This window comes from Lithobates pipiens, unplaced genomic scaffold (assembly GCF_037356315.1).
Source record: "Lithobates pipiens isolate NorthernLeopardFrog02 unplaced genomic scaffold, aLitPip1_a1.2 Scaffold_19, whole genome shotgun sequence".
In the NCBI taxonomy this organism is placed as follows: Eukaryota; Metazoa; Chordata; class Amphibia; order Anura; family Ranidae; genus Lithobates; species Lithobates pipiens.
In genome coordinates, this window is record NW_027507764.1 from 51720879 (window position 1) to 51747360 (window position 26482).

At 42.4% G+C, this 26482-nt stretch overlaps 1 protein-coding gene across 1 annotated transcript in view; it reads right to left on the bottom strand.

The window, feature by feature from the left end:
• The window catches only part of GLCCI1 (glucocorticoid induced 1), a 136090-nt gene that overhangs the window by 56878 nt on the left and 52730 nt on the right, over positions 1-26482 (bottom strand). The window contains exons 2-3 of the mRNA XM_077490730.1: positions 23159-23310; positions 7169-7258 (exon numbers count right to left, since the gene is read on the bottom strand). Coding sequence (XP_077346856.1) covers positions 7169-7258; positions 23159-23310 — 242 coding nt within the window. The remainder of the gene's footprint in view (positions 1-7168; positions 7259-23158; positions 23311-26482) is intronic.

Here is a 26482-nt window from a genome sequence, read left to right on the forward strand (position 1 = left end):
CAGTCCTGCCATGGTAGAATGGTTGGGGGGGTAAAGAAGAGCTGCGATATATGGGGGTGAACATCTGAATAAACTCAGGGGGCTGCAAGGGGTGATTTTATTTTAAATATGAACATTTACTTTATTGCCGACCGGCTCCTGTACATATACGTCTGCACTTTGAAGATGGATATCTGGGTAATGGCAGCAGCCGCTGACACAACCAAGGTATCTATCTTTGGAGCCGGTGGCTCTGTTTACGATAATGGTGGTCTCTGCAGCAGATTCGACGGCGGGAGAGGGGCCCTTCCCCTTCCCGCCGCCACTTACCAGAGCCACCGGTAGCGGCGGAGGCAATCAGGACCCATCTGTGGCCGAGTATGGAGATGAGTGAGGCAAAGATGGCCCCCACCTGTCTCCATACCATAGCTGGGCGGAAGCAACGTCAAAACATCACTTCCCCCATACGTCTTAAAAGGGACTTTTTTTTGTTATTTTTTCCAAATGACAAAAATTTTAATAAAAATAAGTCCAAATATGATATCTGAGGACTTTTTGACCCCAGATCTCATATTTAAGAGGTCCTGTCATGCTTTTTTCTATTACAAGGGATGTTGACATTCCTTGTAATAGCACCTTACAATAGCGTAATAAAAAAATAAAACGAACGCAGCCATCACATCTATGAATTGTTAAGCCGCAATATAATAAATGGCTTGCTTTAAGGTTTACCACCACTAAGTTTTTTTCTCCCTCTTTATTTTTAACTGGTGATCCTGCCAGCAAGGCCCCTTGGCCTAATGGAATCCGTTTGCCCAGCGGGGGATTGCGCCGCTGATCCCCGCTAAGCAGGTGGATGGCAGGTCCATGTATTGTACACAGTCCCGCTCTCTGCTATGGGGAAATCTGGTAGAAACAGCCCGTCTTCCATCCAACCTGCCAGAGGGAGGGGAATTAGGACCACCAAATGTCTGTTTTTGGCAAACAGGATCAGATGGCGGCAAGTTTCAGCGATCTGCTGCTCCATTGAGGACAATGCAGTGTCCGATCAGTGAAAAACGGAAAGGCGGATCTGATTGGACAGCCCGTGTGAAAGGGCCCCAACACTTCCAGTCCTATAGACACAACTCTCACTTACAGCACAGCATTTATGAAAGGGAAGCACTGTCACCTTAGGACAGGACTAGAGAACACTGCCCGCCCCCCAAAACAAACTGAAGAGTTGCTGCGTGGTAAAACGTTTTACCAGCAGGAAAAAGAAGCTAAATGCTCCTAACTGCTTCTAAATGCAACTAAAATGCCAACCTTTTTTTTTCCTTCAAGTACTGTAATAACACTAATCTAATGCTCCTAAAACGCTACTAGAGGCTGGCACAAAAATGCTATCAGCATTTTGCGTCCAGCAGCCTCAGGCTGTTTTTTTTGGGGGGGGGGGGGGGGGGGGTTGACAGCAGGAGAACTGCTCTGCACTTATACAAATTGTAGGAAATGCTGGATTAAACAAACTGCAGTCTGCTCACATAATTGATCATTCTGAAGCTTCTCTCCAACCACTTTGCATATTTTATATATACTGCAATTCTGTACATGCCCAATATGCTGCAGAAATCTCACCCACTGAGTCTGACTGCAACCATTTTAACTGTGGGCAGCTGTAGCTGCTGCCTGTCCACTTCCTGGATTCACACAGAGGCACAACTCCAGCTCTGCAGCTTTCATTGACCCTCTGACGACTCTTCCCACCTCCCTTCCTGGCAAACTCTCGAGAGGGAGCTGTGCATGAGGTCATAAGCCTAGGCCAATGACCAGACAAGAAACAGGAAGTGGGCTGTATAAGGTATTTACTGGCAGAAAAATAATATTTTACTATCCAAAGTTAAAACCAAGGTCAGAGGATTTAATAGATGGAAAGTTTAAAAAAATATATATATATGACTGAAGGTCCGCTTTAAGATCATGAAGAGGGTTGAATAGAGATCCAGATTTTTTTTTTTAAACAATTGTGCAATAAAAGAAAAACGCAAAATGCCGAAGACCCTATTAATGGCAAGTAATGGGTTTTAATGTGAACTCCAAACAGGTTAAATCAAGAAGAAATACAAAGTATATGAGCCATTTTACCTGCCAAAAGAATTGGGATTGTGTTCAGTCTGTCTTTATTCCGGGCACAACTGACAAACCACACAGCCAGGCTGGAGATCTAACTTTTCTAAAGTGCGGTTTAAGCTGAAGTATCGCCATAAATGATTTATGGCCTTTTGCACAGTAAAAAGTTAGCTCTAATGAAGTGTCCCCTGTATCTCTGGCTGATGCAACCTTTGTTGCATATCTTTTACACCTGTGTGTGGTGCTGAGACTTTTAGTTCTGGCTGCAGTACAATCTATACACCGATCAGTCCCAAACTCCGCACCTCCTCCGCTCATAAGCAGCCTTGCAGTCTTTTCAATTATTTCAATGTGTACTAAGAAAGGAGGAGGGAGATTGCAACATTCATCCGCACCTCAACCAATCGCAGAGCTCCTTGCATTTATTGAAAATGCTAGATTTTTAAAGGAGGGAGTGCAAGGCGAGCAATCCACAGCGATCAGTGTACTGAAGATACAACTACAAGGTGCAGCACCGACAGGAGACTGCTGCTCCAGTAAAAATAAGATATGCAACAAATGCTGCAGCAGCCAGAGAAGGGGAACACATCACAGACAACTATTTTTACTGTGCAAATAGCCAAACGTAATTGCAGGATATACTGCATCTTTAACCACTTCAGTGCCAGATTTCTGGTTTGAAAAAAATTCCAATAAGTGTATATTGATTGGTTTGCATGGAAGTTATAGCATCTAAAACTGATGGTATAGATCAGTGGTCTCCAAACTTTCTAAGAAAAGGGGACAACTTACTGTCTTTCAGGCTTGGGGGGGGGGGGGGGGTGGGGTACTAGTGGGTGTAGAAAAACGCGCCGTATCAGTGCCCCATCATTGATTGTAATAGAAAAAATAAAATAGTGTCCGATTGATGGTATCATTTAGTGGAATAGTGCCCAAGGGACCGATAAAGGCAACCAAATGGTCACATCCGGCACCTGGCTGCAGTTTGGAGACCACTGGTATAAATACTGGAATATAATATAATATAATATTATACACACACACACACAGTAAGCATATTACATATTAGGTGCACCGCTAACCCCTTCCCAGCCAGTGTCATTAGTACAGTGAAAGTGTATATTAATATTCTTGTCAGATTGCCACCAGTGTCCCACTACACTACAAGTAGCTTACCCGCTCTAGTGTATGTATTAGTTTGCATATGTAGTGCTATACAAGTTATTCATTCACACACAATCGTATACACGTATACACACACACACACAATATTAGGTGCATAGTTAACCCTTTGCCCCTAAATGTTGAGGTGATTTAGTTTGCATATGTAGCGCTATACAAGTTATTCATACACACACTAGAGGTGATCAGCTACTTGTATTGGGACACTGATAGCACAGCGTGCAATCTGATACGAATATTAATATACACTGTCACTGTACTAATGACACTGGCTTGGAAGGGGTTGACATTTAGGGGTAAAGGGTTAACTGTGCACCTAATATGTTTACTGTGTGTGCAGTATCTTGTTTTCTTCAAGCAATGTGCTGGTTTTAAAGTGATTGTAAAGTCCTTTTGTTCCCATAAAAAAAAAAAAAAACCTGTTATCCTTACCTGCTCTGTTGCAGTGACTTTGCACAGAGCTGGCTGGATCCTCCTCTTCTGTGCTCCTACCTTCTGGCAAGCAGCTTGCTATGGGGGGACCCAAGCCACAACCCAGCTCCCTCTCAATTGGCTAGCTGAGTTTTGACAGCAGTGACAGCCAATGGCACCATTGCTGTGTCTCCGCTAATCAGGAGGGCGGCTGAGACACTTGTGGACATCGCTGCATAGAGAGGGACCGCAGTATTAGGGGGTGCTGGGGCAGCTGCTGCACACAAGCGGCTTTCTATCTTAATGTACAGAATGCATCAAGATAAAAAAAAATTCTGACTTTGTAACCCCTTTTTCTCCATGCTTTGCAGGGAGTAAAATACCGGTAGCTAGCTGCTGTCTGTAGAGAGCTCTGTGTTCTTAACATCCAGAAAACAAGGCATTATCTATAACGAATGCAAGTATGCCTTTGCTTGATTATACAGCTAACAATTATTTATGCTCTGGATATCATGTTACAATAATTATAGCTCGCTGAAAGACCACATTATTATAATGTAACATATTTAAAATAAATTACAAGTATGGGGTCCTGGTTAATAAGTACTATTCCAAACGGCAACTTAAAATGACATAGCCTGTCATATTGCAGATGAGAACATGCTGGGGGGGGGGGGGTCTGTACTCTTTTCACATAGTGATTTGTCACAGTAGTTTGTTACCTTTTGTGTGTTAAGCCCATTCTGTTTTATAGCCATTTCTTTGCATTGAATAATACAGCAGCCAAGGACTTGGCCTGCAGGAACGTCTATGTTACCAGCAGTGGGCTGCACAGTGACCAGGATGAGGCCAGTCTCTTCCAGGTCAATGTGTTGTCTTCCCCTTGTCTCCTCACTTTCCTATTGGCCAGAAGTGTGACAAGCTTACTGACCGAGAGTGCCATAAGGAGAGCAGGAAGAGGTAGGTTTTGTATGAACCAGAACAGAAGACACATTTCACCTATAAGCCCGGCAGGAGGAGACACTGACGGACACGGACAAAGGTATTTGACCCACTAAGAAAAGTTGCATATTTGAGCAATGAAGAGGCAGCGTTTCAAGACATGGGTCACCAAAAAAAGGTACAGGCTCGTCAAGTACATTTACTTTGTCTTCCGCTAGAACAACCCTCCCCTGAAGAAGCATATCAGAGAAACACATTGAGTACTGGAACTCCTCTACAGCTCATTTCTGTTGGCATTGAAGTGTACGTTTATTATAGGGCAGTCATTTTACATGTATATTGTACAGTCCCTGTCCTCAAGGGGCTTACAATCTAATGTCCCTAAATGCATGCGACACTTCACATACTGTATTTTTTATTTTACAAACACAACATTGAAAATCATTTATCATTTTCCTTCCACTTCATGTGCCATTTTGTGCTGGTCTATCAAAATAAAATCCCAATAAAATACATTTACATTGTTGGATGCAACATGACAAGTGTGGAAAACTTCAAGGGGTATGAATACTTTTTCAAGGCAGTGTGCAAGTATATCTCACATACATACAATCAACAAATCCCCATGTTCTTTCCTGAAGAAGCCATATGGCGAAACATGTAGAAAAAAATATTTACATGACTACAGTAAATCATTGTCATTCATAGGATGTTTTGCATACATCTTTGGCTACGATTATATTGCATGTACTGCTTTTATGACACTGTTCATTTAATAAAAATTGTATATATTCTTTTATACAATATTTTGTCATTATGCACCTTTAAAGTCCTACATCTCCTAAATTATATATAGATATAGAGAGAATAATATAAAGATATATAAATACATACACACACTGGATAGTTTCTTAGTAGGGGTAATGTTCAACGCTTTTACTTAAAATTTTCGGTGTGTGATTTTGATGTATACCAACCTGATATGGTGGATTGAATCAATGTGAATAAAAGCCGTTTTTATTGGATGCACGTCTGTTAACTTTTGAGACAGAGCACCAGTAAAATCCATTGGTACCTACTGGGTTTCCATGACTGGAAACCATCATTTGTTTATACAGTAGGTCCTTTATAACGCTGGCCTTGTTTTGAGAGTGACCCTGTGGTGACATCTCTTCAAAAGAAATTTAAAAATAGTCTAATAGTTAAAAAAAAAAAAAAAAAAAAAAAAAAAAAAAAGCGTAAAACTTGGTAAGTAAAATGTATTATAGTTCACATAAAATAGATATATACTTGGTATGCTGATATGCAGGCGAACTTGACATATCATGAGTCATTTCCTCAACAGGAGGAAAGACTGTGGGGGGGGAGATTAATGCCAAAATTGTTGTTTTCTGCAACTCAAATAAAGAGATACTGACTTTACAATCCAATGAAAAGAAAGTCCCATCTATACCTGTGGCGGACCGGGGGGGGGGGGTGACATTTATTTAGTCACAAAGCCTTTTAAAAATATATATCTTTTTTTTATTAAACTACTAGACGGAGTGACAATTGTGAAAATGTTTTGCTCAGCAAAGTAGGAATAACTCTTACCTATGGGGAGCAAAGCAATATGTTCACCCTAATCCCACCCCCTTTACCTTTAGCTACATAGGGGACGACCGATAGTGTTTTTTCGGGACCGATTCCGTCTTACAGACCAATATTCTGCACATCTCCGTCACTTGCCAACAGATGCAACGTGTCACTTACCAAGTCACCCGGATGCAGCATGTCGCTACTTACCCTACTTCTGCCAGCCTCTCCCAAGCAACATCTCAGCGGGTAAAATTCCACATGCGGGCGAACAGAGAGGACGTAACCATCTCTCTGCGCACCTGTGGCTGCAGCTCTGTCAAGAGCAGCCTTGGTGGCCCTGCTGTAGGGACTGAACAGCAGTGATGCGAGGCAGACAGTGAGAGATGTAATCTGCTGCCCGCCGCACCACTAACAGATTGGCAGAGACTTCAGCTAGCACCATGCGGGGGGACAGGGGGAGAAGGTCTGACCAATATCGGTAACATCAGTAAGTTTCTGACCGACAGCAATTATTTGAAAAAAAAAAAAAAAAAAAAAAAAAGCATCAGCCCCCCCCCCCCCCAATAATCAGCCATTTCGATAATCGATCGACCCCCTATACCACCCCCTACCCTTTTCCCAGTCAGTGAGATGAGGAGAGAGCTTGGCAGAGCTCCATGTGTAAAAGCATAAAAAAGCCAGGCTCAGGAGCAAGCCTGTCCCATGCCCCCATAGCAACCGGTTTGTTACTGTGGGCACACGGCAGGGTGGTTGCAAGCCTGCCAGCAGGGGATCCAAAAAGATGATGATCAGGGCCGTTCTTTGCAAAACCATTGCACAGAGCAGGCAAGTATAACATGTTTATTTTAAAACCTTTTTTAGAAAAACTTTAAGCTCCAAAAACCTACAGAAAGCCTCAAGGAAGAGTATTGTGAAGAGTCAAAGCAAAAAAAATAAAATAAAACCTTTACATTAGGAAGTAGTCCTGTACCTCTTTGAGTTGATCTGCACTACCCCAGGATGCAGACCGCTGATGGCCCATTTTCTTCTCCGTACCCTCTTCTCCCCAGCAGCTTGGTGTCTATGGGAAGAAAAGTAGAAAGTTACTGTGACTGTTCCTGCTGATCCCCCAACAGCAAATATCTGGGAGAAGCAAAGCAGGTCGCCCTAAGAAACAAAGCAAATGACATTTTTGCACTTTGATACATTTTGCAAAAGGTTCTTACATTCTCACCTCCGCAAGACATTCACACTCTAGAGCCAAGTCTGAGTGGAGGAAGATGCAACAAACCACTTGCCCTCTGGAAGGTTTTACCCCTTTCATGACCAGCCCTTTTTTGCTATTCAGCACTGCGCTACTTTAACTGGTAATTGTCCCGTCATGCAATGCTGTTCTCAAAATGTATATCATTTTTGTTACACACAAAGGGCTCTTTTGTTCACCACTGGGTTTTTTTTTGTGATTTTTTTTTACAATAAAAAAAAAAAAAAAAAAAAAAAATTGTTTACTTTCTGCTATAAAAACAAACATTCAATAAAAGATGTAAAAAAATAAAATTACTTTATACATTTATGCCAAAACGTATTAAGCGTCTTTGGTAAAAAAAAAAAAAAAAAAAAAAAAAAAAATAAAAACACATCCCAATAACTGTATAGTGGCGATTGGTTTGCATGAAAGTTATAACTCCTAAAAACTAGGGCTGCACCGATACCACTTTAGGAGTACAAGTGCTGAAACTTTTTTCAAGTACTCACTGGTATCAATTAGATACTTTCCAATTTCGTGTGACAGTGGCACCAATATGCAGCACTGGCATTGATGAGGCGTGGACTGTGTCAGTTAATTATTTTTTTTTTTTTTTACAATGCTTTTTCTTCTTCTCTTACAATTTTTAACCTTGTTGGGGGGCGGACTTTGGGAAATGGATGAAGGAGACAGGTTACCTAGTTCCTTTCTCCGCAGCCTTAGCTGCACTGAAGATGAATGGAGAGTGGACAGTGTCCTCTCCATTCATAAACTGACATGGTAAACATGGCTGCACGGATCATCTGCGAGGCTGCCCGGTCCCCCTGCTGAGCTGAGGATGCTTGGTCCAATGCAACAGGTATCAGAGCAAGCATCAGAGCATGTGCACAAGTACCGATAGTCATGTAAATGCTGATACTAGTATCGGTATCAGTGCAACCCTACTACAAGCTAAGATAGCTATTTAAATAATTTTTTTTAATACACTAACGCCGATCAGCGATTTAACGGGATTGCGATAGTGCGGCAGGCAATAAGACACACGGACGCTGGAGAGGTGGGGGGGGGGGGTTAACATCTAGGGCAATCAAAGGGTTAAATGTGTACTGCTTTTACCAATGAATCTCTAAACAGATCGTTGTCTCTGTACAGAGCTCTGTGTCGATTGCACACAGCTAATCAGCAGGTCCAGACCGTAAATCATTGGCTAGGAACTGCCGACAGGCTGTATAATCACAGCGGGTGCTGCTTGGAAATGGGCAGCAACGTACGGGTACATCACTTTGCCTACACCAGCCGCCCATTCGCAATACATGGCTGGCGGGTGGGAAGTGGTTAGAGATTTAGTAAACCCAGGAGCCTGCATTCACTCTGATCTCCCACAGTACACAGAACATGCAAATGCAATTTTATTGAACTGCCAAATACCTTTCCTCCTCAGCAGCATCTAGCAAGCTTATGACCATTAGTGTCTGGTTAAAGCTTGCAAGAGACGTTTTCATTCTCCTCCGACTGTCCTATGAGGCTGCAAGACCCCTGACCCTTTATTGGGCCCTGTGATTATCCAATTCACCTTCCCAAGAAAAAAAAAAAAAAAAAAACTCCTCTAAGTGAGCATGTGCAGAGTGCCTCCAAGGCTCTGTACTATCAGCAGATGGATTGGGGACTGTGGAAGATGGGGACGATCAGAGAAACAGGATCAGACTTTGTTTTTAAACAATGCAGAGAACCACTTAGGTTCCACAGTGAGTATAACAAGCATGCTTTACTGCGTATGCAGACTGATTATACTGTTGTGGGTTTAGTAAAATTTTTAGAAACGAAATATGGGGAAGTGTACATGTAATGCAGAGATGCACTGAATATTTTTCTGAACTATTAAGTATTGAGTAGAAAAAAAAAAAAAAAAAAAAAATGTTCAGTAAAAGTATTTCATTTCCAGTGTTTGTACCTGAGCAGAATCCGAGGTCCTTTGCTAATGGAGTTCCATTGTGCAGCAGAATCACTGGGCCCGATAGAAGCCTCGCGTCTCCCAGCATTAAACATGCAAAAGCAGACACTGGGCTCACTGAGGAGCTGTATGGAGCGACAGAAAGACTCGCTGCTATTCTGTTACTAATTCTAAGCCGGTGTGAAATATTAAACAAGTCTCTCAAGTCACTAAACATTAGCAGCCAATTTTACAAAGCCTGTGTAATGCCCCAGCATGGCAAGACAAAATGTATTTGAAATCCTTCACATGACCAATCTAGAAAGCAACTATAGCCAGATATTTTACTGTTCAAAGAACACTGCAAGTTCTAAGACATCCACGGTGCATCCAGAAAGTATTCACAATGCTTCACTTTTTCCACATTTTGTTATGTTACAGTCTTATTCCAAAATGCATTACCCTATTTATCGGTGTATAACACGCACTTTGCCTCCACTAAAATCAGGGGGAAATGGGGGGGGGGTGCGTGTTATACGCCGAACCCCCGCCGTTTCTATACCATTCTGACGCTCTCTGCGGCTTCCGGTACTTTCAGCTAGCTTTGGCCATTCTCGGAAAGCCAAAAGCTGCTGAGAACGGCAGAGTGCCCGAAAATACCCGAAGGCCGCCGAGAACTACCGAGCGCCGCCGAGATACACAGGACATTCGCTCTGTATCTCGGCGGCGCCATTTTTAAACGGCAAACACACTGACAAGGCTGCAAATGACACAGACAAGGCTGCAAATGACACAGACAAGGCTGCATTTGATGGGCATTTAAATGTATGTTTCTTTTCCTTAAACTTCCCTCCTAAAAGTTTTTTTTCTTTTAAATTCCCTCCTAAACTTAGGGTGCGTATTATACGCCGATAAATACGGTACATTTATTATTTCCCTCAAAAGTCTACAAACAATATCCCATAATGACAACACGAAAGTAGTTTGAAATATCAAGCCTTGGTTTGGCAACCAAGGCTTGATATTGCCGATTCCTTTTGGAGAGACACTCAGCTCTCCCCAGAGTAGTGGGTAGCGGACCCATGTTCATATCACTATATTTGTATTAGGGATGCACCGATACCATTTTTTTTTTTTTTTTTTTTTTACAATGAGTACCTATATTTTTTTAGTACTCGCCGACACCAACTACCAATACCTACCGCAACGATTTTGTTTTAACTTTAGCTGTCAGGAATAGTACAAAGCATTGAAAAGTTATTTACAAAATGAAATGTACTTTTTTTTAAATTTAGCGCTGTTTCAATGTGAAATGTGTTAATATGTGTAAAAATATTCACTAACAAAGCAAACAAAAAAAAGTAAATTTTTTATCGTTTAAAAATAGATGTGAAAAAAAAAAAAAAAAAAAGCAGGAAAATCATTAAGACAGGAGAGTAGGGAGTCAATGAAGGCTGATTAGAATAAATGAAGGGTTATGCAGGGGAAAATTTGTTCATCCATTGGATCTGCAGATGAAAAAACAGAAATGTACAAAAAAACAATTTTTTTTATTTTAGTGTTTCAGGGCTGAGCAATGTTGGGAATAAACATTGCTGGCTGATTTATTTTTTTTGACAGCTCCATCCAGACTTCTTTAAAGCGGTAGTAAACCCGCACATTTTTTTTTTTTTTTAAACCTGCAAAGCAAAAGGCATAATGAGCTAGTATGCACCGCATACTAGCTCATTATGAAATGCTTACCTTAGAACGAGGCCCCAACATCTGGCCCGATCCACGCCGAGGGAGCTGACATACTCCCTCTGTGTTTCTTCCGGGTATCGCGGCTCCGGCGCTGTGAGTGGCCGGAGCCGTGATATCGTCACTCCCGCACATGCGCGCGGGAGATTTCATTCCGGCCGGCCACTGCCGGATTTTCAGGCCGAGAATCCCCTTATGCGCATGCCCCGCTGCAGTCAGCGGCGCATACCGAGGGGAATATCTCCTAAACTGTACAGGTTTAGGAGATATTTTTTGTACCTATAGGTAAGCCTCAATATAGGCTTTCCTGTAGGTAAAAGTTAAAAAATGGACCATACAACCACTTTAACACCGGTAGACCCATCGACAGTACAAAGAGCAGAGCCTGAAAGGATTGGTTTCAGGTATCTGTATTTGCATGAGTACCGATACTTGTGCAAATACTCGGTTATCGGCACTGATACTAGTATCGGTGCAACCCTAATTTGTACACATCAAGTGTTCAGGCATGGGCCTTCAGGTACTGAGGAGGGGCAGCAAGGCGCGTGCGCACATGTGTGTGTGATTGGTAAATTTGTGAGTGAATGGCGTTTTAAAGTTTTCCTCCTTTTATGAAACCGTACTGTATAAGCAAAGGGTCCTTTGCGGCCCCTAGAAAGTAATCTTGAGGACCCATTTTATAACCCCCCCCCCCTCCCATGTGGGGAATGGGGGGGGTTCTGATTAAGTTATATTAAGTTGGCCATGTTTGGCCAGTGGTTCTATACCAATCGTATTCCTGATATAACCTTTTGAAAAGGGTTTTAATATCTTACATTGAAAAATCAACAAATACTTGGGGGGGACAAAAAAAAAAAAAAAAAAAAAAAAAAAAAAAAAAAAAAAACTAAAGCCAAAAGTTTTTCAATTTTGGATATCCCAACAAACTGATAAAACCCATCAGCATTTTTCTCATTTGTATCCCAGTATGCGCGCTGGTGTCAACACAAACGGCATGATCGCCGTTAAAAAGGGCGCGCTCAGTGCACCTTCACCTCATGTCTACGGCGCATGCGCTGTAAACATCGGTGCAGCTAGTTCTGCAAATGTCTCCTAAACCTTTTAGGTCTGGGAAATATCTGTTGCACCTACAGGTAATCCTTCATCTAGGCTTACCTGTACGTTAAAGTGGTTGTAATGGGTTTACAACCACTTTAAAGTGCATCTATAATCAAAACTTTAAATCACAGATTCCATTCCACATTGTATTTAAGTTATTTCTAGCCTACTCCTATTAACCCGAGGGATCTTGAAGTTTGTAAACTTACTTTGAGAAACTCCCAACACATGTAACTCATTGTATTCTTAGTCACCGAGTCCTGTGAGTAGGCATTGCTGTGTCACATTTCACAGAGCCCGCCTTCTGATCTACAGGGGTCCCGAGAGGAAGTTTCAGGAGGAGGCGGAGTCAGTACAGGAATCACTGCTTGCAGAGCAAGGTACCATGGGATATGTAGTCCTTAGTAATGGAATGTAAACTGCAGAGCTGCAAAGCATGCACGGAATCCAGGAAGTTGTGAAAAGACGGCCAGCAGATTTTTCAAGTAATCGTACATTAGATTGTCAGAAATAACTATTGTTTGTAAATTATATATTAGTATTACAATTGCTGATGTGATGAAATTAAAGTGCATGCTGTGACCATAGAACCTCCCCTCTTAGTCACAGGCAGCAACGTCACCACTGACGATTTCCTCTATTCTTGTGCTGGTGGCAATGCGAAATGTTGGATTTTTCCCTCACTTAATAAACTGGTGACAATAGTCACCAAGACAGAGCGTGACTATCCACAAAGCATTAAAAACCAACCAGGATTGTAACCCAAATAAATAAATAGGGCCCTTTCACACTAATCCGTTTTTTTTTCTTTTGCCTTAGAAAGATTGAATGACCATAAAAATCCTTTGGAATTCTTAACACCCATCAGTTGTGGGTCCGTAGTGCTAAAAGTCCTGCATGCTGCATTTTGGTGCAGAAAAAAAATAAATAAAATGCACCTCCCATTGAAATTAATGAAAAACACACCCGCAGGGGCACTTTTGATGCATATTAAGTCTCATGTCACAGATTGAGGCTGATGTCAGGCAACTGGAAACAGGAAAAAAATGCATATGCGTTTTTGCAACAAAGCAATGTGAAAGGAGCCTTCGATATATTCCAAAGCACCCCCCCCCCCCCATACACACACACACACACACACACACACACACACACACACACACACAACTTCATGACCAGGCCTTTTTTGCCTTTCAGCACTGTGCTACTTTAAAAGCAGGAACTCCACCCAAAAGGAGACGCTTGTTTACATTGTTCATTGGAGGAGATAGTACCCGCTTTTGACAGGTACCCACTTCCACTCTTCGCAACTACCCCTGCAGTCTTCTGGGACAAATCACAGGTCCAAGAAGACTTTGGGACCATCCACAAGGAGCAGTGCTGTGCAGCAGGAAACAGGCTGTGAGGCCGCAAGGCTTTACTGCCTGTACCCCTTACCTAAGATATCACCTGCACCCGAAGCCGACTGAAGAATCAGCTAGGTTGAGATCACTGGACAGGTGTATGTCCTTATATTAAAAGCAGCTACAGAATTTGTTTCGTTTTGGGGGGGGGGCGCGCCTCTAACTGGTAGGCCGCTTGCACACTGTTGCAGCTTAAGCATCAGTACAGCTTTTTTTTTTACTGAGCTAAAATACAGCCCATTAAAACGAGCGCTGTGTATTCAGAAAAAAAAATCTGCACTTTTGGTCAGTAATTTACACCTCATGCATGCATTTGCACACAAAATTTGCACGAATGTCCATTAGCATTGTGAATATCAGAATAAGTTAGCGCACAAAAATGCTCATATGCACGAAAATATGTGCAAATACATACATTAAAAAATGGCTGAAAGAAATTTATGCTCAAACATAAGTATCATGTGCGAGAGGCCGTAATTGTGCAGTCATGCAAAGCTGTACCCAAACTAAATTTTTATAATTTTTTCACACAAATAGAGCTTTTTGGTGGTATTTGATCACCACTGGGCTTTTTATAATATAAAAACGGGAAAAAAAACAAAAAAAAAAAAAAAAACACACAATATGTTTTACTTTCTGCTATAAAATATCCAATTAAAAAAAAAATAAAAATAAAAAAAAAAATGTAAAATTATATATATATATATATATATATATATATATATATATATATATATATATATATATATAAACTAAAAGAGAGATGATAGAGATTGAGATTAAGTTAAGAGGGTGCAATGCGATTTAATAAAAAATCTTTTCCTAAAAAAAAATATTCCTGCTTTGGGAGGGAGCAGAAACAGTCCAATCACTGATCTATGTACAGAGCCCTGTGTGCTTTGTCAACAGAGCTCTGGGCTGTGATTGGACACAGCTGATCAGCAGGTACTGGTCACGAATTGGAAAAGAGAAAACTGCGCTAGACCCAAAAAACTAATTAATCAAATAAATATGAATCGAAATAGATGTATAGGCTGCAGCTCAAACGTGGGATACACACACACACACAAACTAAAAAGGACATATATGGAGCAAAACAATAGGATAAAAAAAATAAAAAAATTAAATAATAAAGTCTGAACAGATGAGGAGAGGGACAGGTTGAGAAATAGACGATAGACGCAGTGACGCCACCACGCTACTTGGGAGGACGGGCTTTGTACTTTGCCGGGCGGCTTTTGTTTTTAATGTGAATGATTCTCTTTATGATGCAAGTGCAATACAATTTATTACATTTATGAGCGTTATTACACTATGGGCAGCTTTTCTTTTGAGTTTGGTGCCACACCATCCACATACGGTATATTCCTACGAAACAGAGCAAGTTTTCCTGGTTTGGTGGCCCAGTCCTGTATTATCTAAAGTATCCTCAGTGCAAGCTAAAGGCTGCGGCTGGGTCATAGCCGGATGCTGTACACGCTTTGCCATCTGGTAAGTGGACTCATATTCTGGTGGTCGGGCACTTTGTTTTCTGTGTGGAGTCACCGAGGTGTTAATTGTAGATTAACCACTGCCAATGGATGATGAACTGATGTGCACTTACTATTCACTTTTTTTATTGAATTGTTATTTATTGGTGCAGCCACGTGGCTGTGTCTGTACGGGCCACCCATCTGCAGTACACTGTGGTTGGGCGGAACAGACGGAGGTTAAATATATACCTACAAAAAAGAATGAATTTTGAGTGCACCAAATATCTTTAACCACTTTCAGACCGGACCATTTTGCTGGTAAATGACCAGAGGTCTTTTTACACTTTGGCACTGCGCTGCTTTAACTGGTAATTGCGCGGTCATGCAATGTTGTACCCAAACAAAATTTGCGTCCTTTTCTTCCCACAAATAGAGCTTTCTTTTGATGGTATTTGATTGCCTCTGCGATTTTTATTTTTTGCGATATAAACGTAAAAAGACCGCAAATTTTGAAAAAAAATGATATTTTCTACTTTTTGTTATTAGAAAAATCCAATAAACTCAATTTTAGTCATACATTTAGGCCAAAATGTATTCAGCCACATGTCTTTGGTAAAAAAAAAGTCAATAATTGTATATTTATTGGTTTGCGCAAAAGTTGTCACATCTACAAACTAAGGTACGTTTTCTGGAATTTACGCAGCTTTTAGTTTACGACTGCCTATCTCATTTCTTGAGGTGCTAAAATGGCAGGGCAGTACAAAACCCCCCCAAATGACCCCATTTTGGAAAGTAGACCCCCTAAGGAAATTGATAAGAGGCATGTTGAGCCCATTGAATATTTTATTTTTTTGCCTCAAGCGATTGAATAATGACAAAAAAAAAAAATTTTTTTTTTTTTTTTTTACACAAAGTTGTCACTAAATGATATATTGCTCACACATGCTATGGGCGTATGTGAAATGACACCCCAAAATAAATTCTGCTGCTTCTCCTGAGTATGGGGATACCACATATGTGGGACTTTTTGGGAGCCTAGCCGCGTACGGGGCCCCGAAAACCAAGCACCGCCTTCAGGCTTTCTAAGGGCGTAAATTTTTGAGTTCACTTCTCACTACCTATTACAGTTTTGAAGGCCATAAAATGCCAAGATGGCACAAAACCCCCACAAATGACCCCATTTTAGAAAGTAGACACCCCAAGCTATTTGCTGAGAGGCATGTTGAGTCCATGGAATATTTTATATTTTGCCACAAGTTGCGGGAAAATTACAAACTTTTTTTTTTTTTTTTTTTAACAAAGTTGTCACTAAATGATATATTGCTCATGCATGCCATGGGCATATGTGAAATGACACCCCAAAATAAATTCTGCTGCTTCTCCTGAGTATGGGGATACCACATATGTGGGACTTTTTGGGAGCCTAGCCGCGTACGGGGCCCCGAAAACCAAGCACCGCCTTCAGGCTTTCTAAGGGCGTTACAGTTTTGAAGGCCATAAAATGCCAAGATGGCACAAACCCCCCCCAAATGACCCCATTTTGGAAAGTAGACACCCCTAAATTTAGGGGTACACTAGTGAGACTAGGTAATAAATGGCGGGTGCCCTGAAACTATAAAAAAATAACTAACCAACCAGCGTCACCTGTAACAGTTATATGGTGATCACTGGTGAAAGGGTTAACTAGGGGGCAATTAGGGGGCTTTATGCGGTAGTATATGGGGGTCCCTGGCGCTATAAAAAGCTGCAGCGAACCTAAATACCTACCTGCCTAACTAGCGTCACCTGTGACACTAATACAGCGATCAGAAAAACGATCGCTTATTAGGCTGGGTTCACACTGGAGCGATGCGGGAACGCCACGAATGCGCGGCGGGTTCCCGCATCGCATGCCTCCCGGCGGCAGTTCACACTGCCCTATGCGAACTGCTGGGAGTGTCAGTGAAATGTTACTGACACCCCCAGATCAGTTCGCATATCGCAGTGCGATCTGCAAACTCGGATCGCATGGTGTGAACACCCATGCGATCCGATTCTGCTGCGGGCCAAAAAAAGGGTCCCGTGCGAATTTGCGGCGGGTGCGGCGAATGGCTGAACTCGAATCGCACAGAGATCGGATGTGATTTGCACTGCAGTGCGGTGCGAATCACATCCGTTCTCATAAACCGCTGCAATGTGAACCCAGCCTTAGTGACACTGGCGACGGGGGGTGATCACGGGGTTAAACCTTTATTGGGGGGGTTAGGGGGGTACCTTAGAACTAAAGGGGGCTAACCCTAACTGCCCTAACAGTTATTAGTCACAAATGACACCCGCCGGGTGATCAGGGGGTTAAACCTTTATTAGGTAATAAATGGCGGGTGCCCTGAAACTATAAAAAAATAACTAACCAACCAGCGTCACCTGTAACAGTTATATGGTGATCACTGGTGAAAGGGTTAACTAGGGGGCAATCAGGGGGCTTTATGCAGTAGTATATGGGGGTCCCTGGCGCTATAAAAAGCTGCGGCGAACCTAAATACCTACCTGCCTAACTAGCGTCACCTGTGACACTAATACGGCGATCAGAAAAATGATCGCTTATTAGGCTGGGTTCACACTGGAGCGATGCGGAAACGCCGCGAATCCGCGGCGGGTTCCCGCATCGCATGCCTCCCGGCGGCAGTTCACACTGCCCTATGCGAACTGCTGGGAGTGTCAGTGAAATGTTACTGACACCCCCAGATCAGTTCGCATATCGCAGTGCGATCTGCAAACTCGGATCGCATGGTGTGAACACCCATGCGATCCGATTCTGCTGCGGGCCAAAAAAAGGGTCCCGTGCGAATTTGCGGCGGGTGCGGCGGGTGTGGCGGGTGCGGCGAATGGCTGAACTCGAATCGCACAGAGATCGGATGTGATTTGCACTGCAGTGCGGTGCGAATCACATTCGTTCTCATAAACCGCTGCAATGTGAACCCAGCCTTAGTGACACTGGCGACGGGGGGTGATCACGGGGTTAAACCTTTATTGGGGGGGTTAGGGGGGTACATTAGAACTAAAGGGGGCTAACTCTAACTGCCCTAACAGTTATTACAGTCACAAATGACACCAATGCAAAAAAAAAAAAAAAAAAAATGACATTGGTGTCACTGTGACTGGGGGGCAGGGGTAATTGGGGGGGTGATCGGGGGGTAAAGGGGGGGGTGTGAGTGTGCCTGGCATGTTCTACTGTGTGTGTAGAGTGTTGGTGCAACTTACTGATCCGCTCTCCTCCGTGTCGGAACGAAAAATACCGACACGGAGGAGAGAATACATCACTTCCTCTCCTGTGTTTACATTACAGGAGAGGAAGTGATGTCACCGGGGATTTCTATTCGTCGGGAGCGATCGCGAGGGGGTGGCCATGAATGAATGGCCGTCCCCTCGTCCGGGATCGCTCCCGAACGAATACCGACCGCCGCAGGCACCGGGCGGGGGCCCGATCGGGCCCCCGACCCGCGGGAGGCAAGGGACGTACATGTATGTCCTTATGCGTGCCCGTGCCATTGTACCGACGTACATCGGCGTGCGGCGGTCGGCAACTGGTTAAACCAGTTATTACCTTGTAAAAAAGTAATAGTGACATCACTGTGCAAGGAACAAAGTGGTGGGAGGGGCCCACCAGGCCCCACCCACTAGACTGCCTGCAAAAAAACATCAGAAGAAAGGCAGATACAAGACCATTCCCCATGCACAATAAGAGCAGCGACTGGTCTTCACACAGGAAAGTACTGCACAGAGGCAAAGTGCTGGAATGGTTTCATTGTGGATTACTGCACAGATCTTTAAGACCCATACCTCTAGAATCAAGACAATATTTGTTTATCCGGATTTTCTTTTGTTTCACTGGAGGCAAACAAACATTTACAGTTCCAATACATACATATTACACACACACACACACACACACACACACACACAAAGCTGGCCGACAATAGGTCTTCATAAATAATTTGGCCTATGTAGAGTACAATGCACCGAGCTCTGATCATCCACACAAAACAGCCTGCGGTGCGACTCACAATATCTACTGCATGTTAATGAGATATCGCTACAAAGAGCAGATTGTATGATGGCTTCATGCATCAAAGGCCGTTTCAATATACAATAAAATGCAACTACAGTTTTGAGCGATGCCACACTCAGACTATAAATGGGATGAACACATAAAAGCTACTATTATGAACTGCAGTCTATGAGCTCCTGTTAAAGAAATGTCTTTGTAGAGGAATTATTAATACAATTTTAGACAAGGGTGATTTACACTGAAATGTGCAGAACATTGCCACTAACACTGCCCCCACCTCAGACTAGGTGTAGATTATAGAATATAATCTGAGTGGCTCTATGTCATGCACCTCATCCAATTTAACGACATTGTAAAATGTAGATGAGTGGGATTATAGCGGTGCTACCAACAATTAATTCATAAATTAGATAAAAATATAATTTCTTTATTGAATACAAAAGAAAAGACAAAGATAAACAGGGGATGTAGAATTTATTCAAATCAATGATGGAGCATACAGAAAATTATACATACATACACGTTTCGCCAACGATGGCTTCCTCAGGGGAAGGTATGGGACAACCACAATATATACTCTCATTGATTTTAACCATTTCTATATCCCGTTTAGCTTTGTCTTTTGTATTCAAGAAATTATATTTTTATCTAATTTGTTATGAACTATATGTTGGTAGCACCGCTATAATCCCTCTCCTCTTCATTTACAATACCACCTCAGACTACTTGTTTTGGATCACCAATATACCGTACATCTCTGTGCTTGAAGCCATATAAGCTTTCAAAGCCCCAATGAAGGGGGAGAGTGTGCCCCCCCCCCCCCCCTAAAATTCATAGGCCACATTTATGAGGTTACTAAAGAATTAAAGCTAAAGTTTAAGTAGAGCAATTTTTCACATAGTTGGTCAAGCTTGAGCAAATGTAAGTCAGTATATGCGCCATACCTGGAAATCACTAATGGGCACACCAGTGATTTCCACCAACTTCAGAGTGCCATGCAGAGCGGCTGTCCTGCTGCATCGTAAACACAGAAGGTCGATCACTCGGCATCGTTGCCATTCAGAGAAAATGTTGCATTTTATTTATTTTTACTGATTAGTTAAGGTGGAGAGGTAGGGCGGTGTAGTCATGATCTTCACCCCGCCCAGAGAACATTTTCAGTGCGAAAATGCTAAGTTTTCTGCTTGGTGGTTGTGCCAAGCAAGCGATCTCCTCTGTTCACAACACAGCAGGGAGGCCGCTTGGCATGGGACCCTGAAGCTAGTGGCAATCACTAAACAGCTGTGGCCAAAAAGTTTTGAGAACAACAAATATTAATTTTCACAAAGTCTGCTGCCTCAGTGTTTTTAGATCTTTTCTTTTTACTATGGTATACTGAAGTATTATTATAAGCATTTCAAAAGTGTCAATAAGTGTCAATATTTGCAATGTTGATCTTTTTTTCCAGACCTCTGCAATGCCCCCTGGCATGCCATCAGTCAAATTTTGCACCACATTCTGATTGATGGCAGCCCAGTCTTGCATAATCAATGATTGGAGTTCCTCGGAATTTGTTTTTTGTTCATCCATCTCGAGGATTGGCCACAATTCTCTAAGGTCTGGGGAGTTTCCTGGTCATGGACCCAAAATTTTGATGTAGTTTCCCCAAGCCACTTCGTGATCACTTTTGCTTTATGGCAAGGTGCTCCATCATGCTGGAAAAGGCATTGTCCATCACTAAACTGTTCTTGGATGGTTGGGAGAAGTTTGAGTCGGAGGATGTTTTTGTACCATTCTTTACTTATGGCTGTGTTCCTATGCAAAATTATGAGTGAGCCCACTCCGTTGGCTGAAAAGCAACCCCACACATGAACGGTCTCAGGATACTTCACTGTTGGCATGACAGGCCTGATGGCAGCGCTCAACTTTTCTTCTCCAGACAAGGTTATTTCCTGGATGCCCCAAACAATTGGTAAGGGGATTCATCAGCGAAAATTACTTTAGCCCAGTCCTCAGCAGTCCAATCCCTGTACTTTTTTACTGAATATCAGTCTGTTCCTGATGTTTTTCCTAGAGAGAAGTTGTTTCTTGGCTGCCCTTCCTGACACCAGGCCATCCTCCAAAAGTCGTCTCCTCGCTGTGCGTGCCGATGTACTCACCTGCCTGCTGCCATTCCTGAGCAAGCTCTGCACTGGTGGTGACCCGATCCAGCAGCTGAATCAACTGTAGGAGACGGTCCTGGCAATTGCTGGACTTTCTAGAGCGCCCTGAATCCTTCACAACAAATAATTGCAATTCATCCGATTACTCTTCATAACATTCTGGAGTATATGCAATTTGCCATCATAAAAACTGAGGCAGCAGACTTTGTGAAAATTGTCAGTCTCAAAACTTTTGGCCACAGCTGTATCAGTGCTTACTACAGCGACTTTCAAGTTCTAGGTGAATCTCACGGGTATGGCCCAAGCTGGACCAATGTAACTATGTAGAAAAGAAACCAAAAATTCAGCTTTAAGGAAATTTTGTAATATTTTTGGCTTGGAACTCCTTTTATATTTTCCCAAGTGGTATCCTTGGAACCACCCCTCTTAGAGGCGATTCCAGTTTTATGTCAGTAGTCGAGCTGGAGCCAGTGGACTCACTGAATTAATGCATCTTCTTCAAATCCAATAAACACAGTGCTGTGAAAAAGTATTTGCCAGTATGTCCCCTCACCAATATTTTAACAGTACAAACAAATGGTCACAATTCTCTTGTCTGCAAATGTGTGCAAACTAAACACGTTTTTAACACATACTGTTAAATACATGAGTAAGCTACAGATCCTCGTCGCTTTTCCATGTGCTCCTTGTTGCACAGGCCGGTTATAGGTGGGGGCAGTCGCCATTTGTTTCTACTGCTGAAATATTGGTGTGGGGACATACTTGACACTTTTGCCATTGTGCTGTGTGTCCAGTGCGCCCCCCCCCCCTGTACCTTTAAAGGAAGGGTGGGCTCCCGCCGAGCTCATCTACCCTCTGCATAGCCATTATAATACATGCGCTTCCACTGTGAAGGCACTCAAACTTAAGAGTTAGGACTACAGAAAATATTGGTGTGCCATGACCAGGCTCTGTAGTTTACGCATGTATTTGCAAATATGTGCCAACTAAACCTGCCATTAACTCATACCTGTTAGATAGGACAATTTGGTTGGTTAGCAGACTGGTCAGTAGGTTGAGTTGAGAAATTCTTTGGTTTTGTTTCGCTGGCAGTTACACTGACAAGAAAACCCAATGATTTACTCAATGAATTACTCAATGAATTGAGAACTACAAGCGAAAAGCTGCAAAAGGCTGTTACTTGTAGTTTTCACAGAGCACTGAATAAATTACGTGGCCAAGCAGGTGGAGCCCTATACTGTCATGTGTTTGTTTTCTTTTCAGATGGTGATAGTGAGCAGGGGGAGAAGATCCCGTATTCACTGTCAAGACAGGGGATCGGGGGTCAGTGCATCTGTAACAGGTTACAAAAGGTAAACTTATCTTTTAACTGCAGCAGAGAGGGCAGTGCTGTGTAAATCTCAGTACTGGACGAACAAAAATACTAATCCTTTGGCAGGTACAACAGCTCTTAAATAGGCATTTCATCTGTATATTTGCTGTTTGCTTTAGAGATTTCAGCTTTAATTCTTGGCGGGGATAGTGACAATGTAGGCTTATTAGCAGACTGCGGACTGATGGGAAAAGTCTACACATCCTGCAAAATACCAAGGAATTGGCCATTGCTAAATAAAGAAAAATATTTAAGAAAAATAAAGGAAACTCCCACGTAGTAATATGGGGCCTGCAATTACTGAGCTTTTGAAGATGTCTTTTTACTCTTGAGTTACTGATCTGGAACAAGCATGCTTAAAACAAAGTCAGGGTAAAGTTAGCACTTCTGATGGGCCTGCTTGTGCCTGGCCCGTGACTAAAAGCCTTGAAGCCATAGGACTGGCAAGACAGGCAACTGGCATCATCAGGAGAGGATAGCAATGTTTACCTACATATGCTATCAGTTTCCTAAAAAAAATTTAAAGATTACCTGTGTGGACTTGTCATTCATACACGAAGGGTAGTGCACATGAGGGTCCCGAGGCCAGTGCCCGCTCAGGTAGGTTCCAGTTATGGCGTCCAAGGAAGAAGTCCGTCGTATTGCGTTTGATGGTCGCAGATGATGTGAACTTGACCTGTCGGCTGCAGGAAAAAAAAAAAAGGGAAAATGTTAATGATCCTCTAAGTAATGACTCAAAGCACGCATGCATATTACAAATTAGACCCTTCTCAAAGGATTCACGCTTCTGTAGTTTTATGCATTGTCACCAAGGGAACTTTTTTTAACCAGCAATCTGGGTTTAAAAATCAAAGAAAAAATAAATAAATAATAATAATCTCGAAGTACCTGCTTGTAGCCAGCTATGTTACACTGAAGTTAAAGGCAAAGCTCACCTTTTACACAAAAAATAAACAGCACATTTTTTTTTATTGCAAAAAAAAAAAAAAAAAAAAATTCAATTCATATAATATAATATAATATAATATAATATAATATAATATAATAATATAATATAATATAATATAATATAAAATTTTTCTTTTCCATACAGAATCCTGGAAAGCACCTGAAATGACACCTTTAATCTGCTGATCATGGATGCAGCGTTAGGCTCATGCACACATTGCCTACAGCTCTGTTACCAGTACCTCTGAAGGAGCCGTCACTGCAGAGCTGTAGGCAATGCAAATGAACTCTACAGCATGCTGATGAACACATCCACAGTACGTTCAAACTACAAAGTAGGTCCACAGCGGTGGATGACAGTACTTGTAGTTTATTCATTTACAGGAAACAATGACACGCTGTGTGGGTGGGGCCTTAATCTGATTTGTACCTTAGTGCGGACTTCATGGGAAAATCAGTGAGCCAATCACACAAGCAGGAAATTACTTTTCTGGGGGGTGTCTGTTTACAGAAGGCCTCCAGGTAGACATTGCATTTTACAGAAAATTAGAGCTGCAAATTGAAAAGCTAATTTTTAAAGACATTCAATTACAATATGACTTCTGTCAGAATTGTATACGCTATATTTTTTGCATTTACTCCCCCCCCCCCCCATGAAGATGGAGTTACCCTTTAAGACACTTATTGCTGAGGGGGGGGGGGGGGGGGAATGTTAACCAGAAACCTCTTTTTTTATCTTGCAACACCTTGAAGTGCCTGCTTATAGCCAGCTATATTACATTGATGTAGCAGAAGTAAACTGCAAAAAAAAAAAAAAAACACTCCCTGCAAGGCAATGTCATAATGTGCTAGTGTGCATCGCATACTAGCACAATATGAGAAACGTAACTTCGAACGAAGCCCTACAGCACAGCTGTCACCACTGAGATAGCCGACATCTTCCCCCAATCTTCCATCAGGGTTGGCGACCTCCGGCTACACGAGTTGTCATGGGCGCAATGACGTCGCCCCCACGTATGTGCGCAGGAGCCACTGTTTATGGCACAGGCTCTGAAGGGACGGCACTGTAAGCTGAACCTTAAGAGGGCATGCGCCTGTGATGTCACTGCAACTCTGACTATCTTCTAAACAGTGCAAGTTTAGGGGAGATTCACAGTACCTACAGGTAGGCCTTATTAAAGGATTACCTGTAGGTATAAGTGGTGTAACTACATGTTTACTACCCCTTTAAGGCCTCATGCACAAAGTTGAAATAAGATTATAAAAACCACCAGTAGCTTTGCAGTGAGATTTCCAATGTTTTGAAATTGCATTTATTTATTTTTTTTAAAGAAAAATAAATTTTTACATTTTTCTCTCAATGTAACAAAACGTTGTAAGCGACGTTTTTGAGTGTTTATCAACGTTTATCAGCATCCGAACGCTTTTTACAGCTGAAAAACGTCTCTCAGAACCCACTAGTTTTGGGGGGTTTTTTTCTGCTCAAACGCCACTGCCCAAAACTGCTGATAACAGTCCATGTGTGCATGGACACATAGAATAATGCGATGGAGAGTTTAATGACTGTAGGGAAAAAACATCTACTGCCAAAAACCGCTGTTGTAAAAACGTCCAGTGTGCATGAGGACTAAAAGGTTAACGTGCTACTAAACCCAGGACCATGCATCCCCTATATCTGATCTCCCACAGAACATGGAAATGCAATTATTTTAGTAAATATAAAAACGGCTAAATACCAGTATATAGCAGTCTTGTGACTTCTATCAGTGTCTGGTTAAAGCTTGTAGGAGGAGGTTCAATTCTCCTCTCACTGTGCTATGAGACCGCAGGACCCCTGACCCTTTGCCTGGACAGTGCCGATTGGCCCTGTGCTGATCACATGCACCCTCCCAAGACGGGAAAAAACAAAAAAATAAAACACCTCACTAGCAATACATAGCAAACTGAGCATGTGCAGAGTGCCTCCAAGGCTCTGTTCGATCAGTAGATGGTTTGGGGACTGTAAAAGAGGAGGATCTGTGCATACAGGAGGGAAACAGCCTTTTTACACAACGCAGGGTATTAACCCCTTAGGTTCCACAGCAAATATAACAGGCATGTTTTACTGCTGCTTTTTACTGTTGTGGGTTTAGGAACACTAAATTTCAAGCTGCAGAATTAAAAAGAATAGTACGGTCGTTTTTTTAAAAAAAAACAAAAAAAAACAACGACATTCAATTGCAATATGATGTGTCGCAATTGTATAGACTTTTTTGCATTATTTGCTCTTTTCTATGAAGGTGGAGTTGCGCTTTAAGACCATGTTTTTCTTATTGTGTGTGCTTTCTGTCCCTGTGACAACTGCACCCTATCCTACTACTTCGTGTCACAGACTAGACGCGAGGGGAAAAAATAAATCTTCCCAATAGGGACATTTAAAAAGAAAGCAAGCAAGAAAGCCCCACCACAATCTGATGTTAGGCTTTAGCCCCCATTCACATCAGTGCAACTTGTCAGGCGATTTGACAGTTAAAAAAATCCCTCGACAAACCCCACGCCATTGCCGGCAATGAAACCGCTCATATTGCTGTGACTCAAAGAATTATTGTAAATTGGGACCGTTTCTGACAAGAGTGGTAGGTTTTCGTTGGGTTGGTCCAGCCGCTGATCGTTGGTACACCATTTGTCACTCCTATGATTGCAGACTGACACAGACAACTAGACAAGGAGCAGCAGAAAGGTCACCTTTACCACAAATCACCAAGCTTCAGGAAACGCCACTTTTTATAGTCTATAAACGCAGCCGCATAGATAGGAACCAGACCCGTGAAAATATGTCACGGGTAATTTGCCTGCATTTTATTTTGCCAGCCTGATGTGCACGGCCGCGATCTCGTACTCACGTGTTACTGGCAGCTTCCTGCAGCC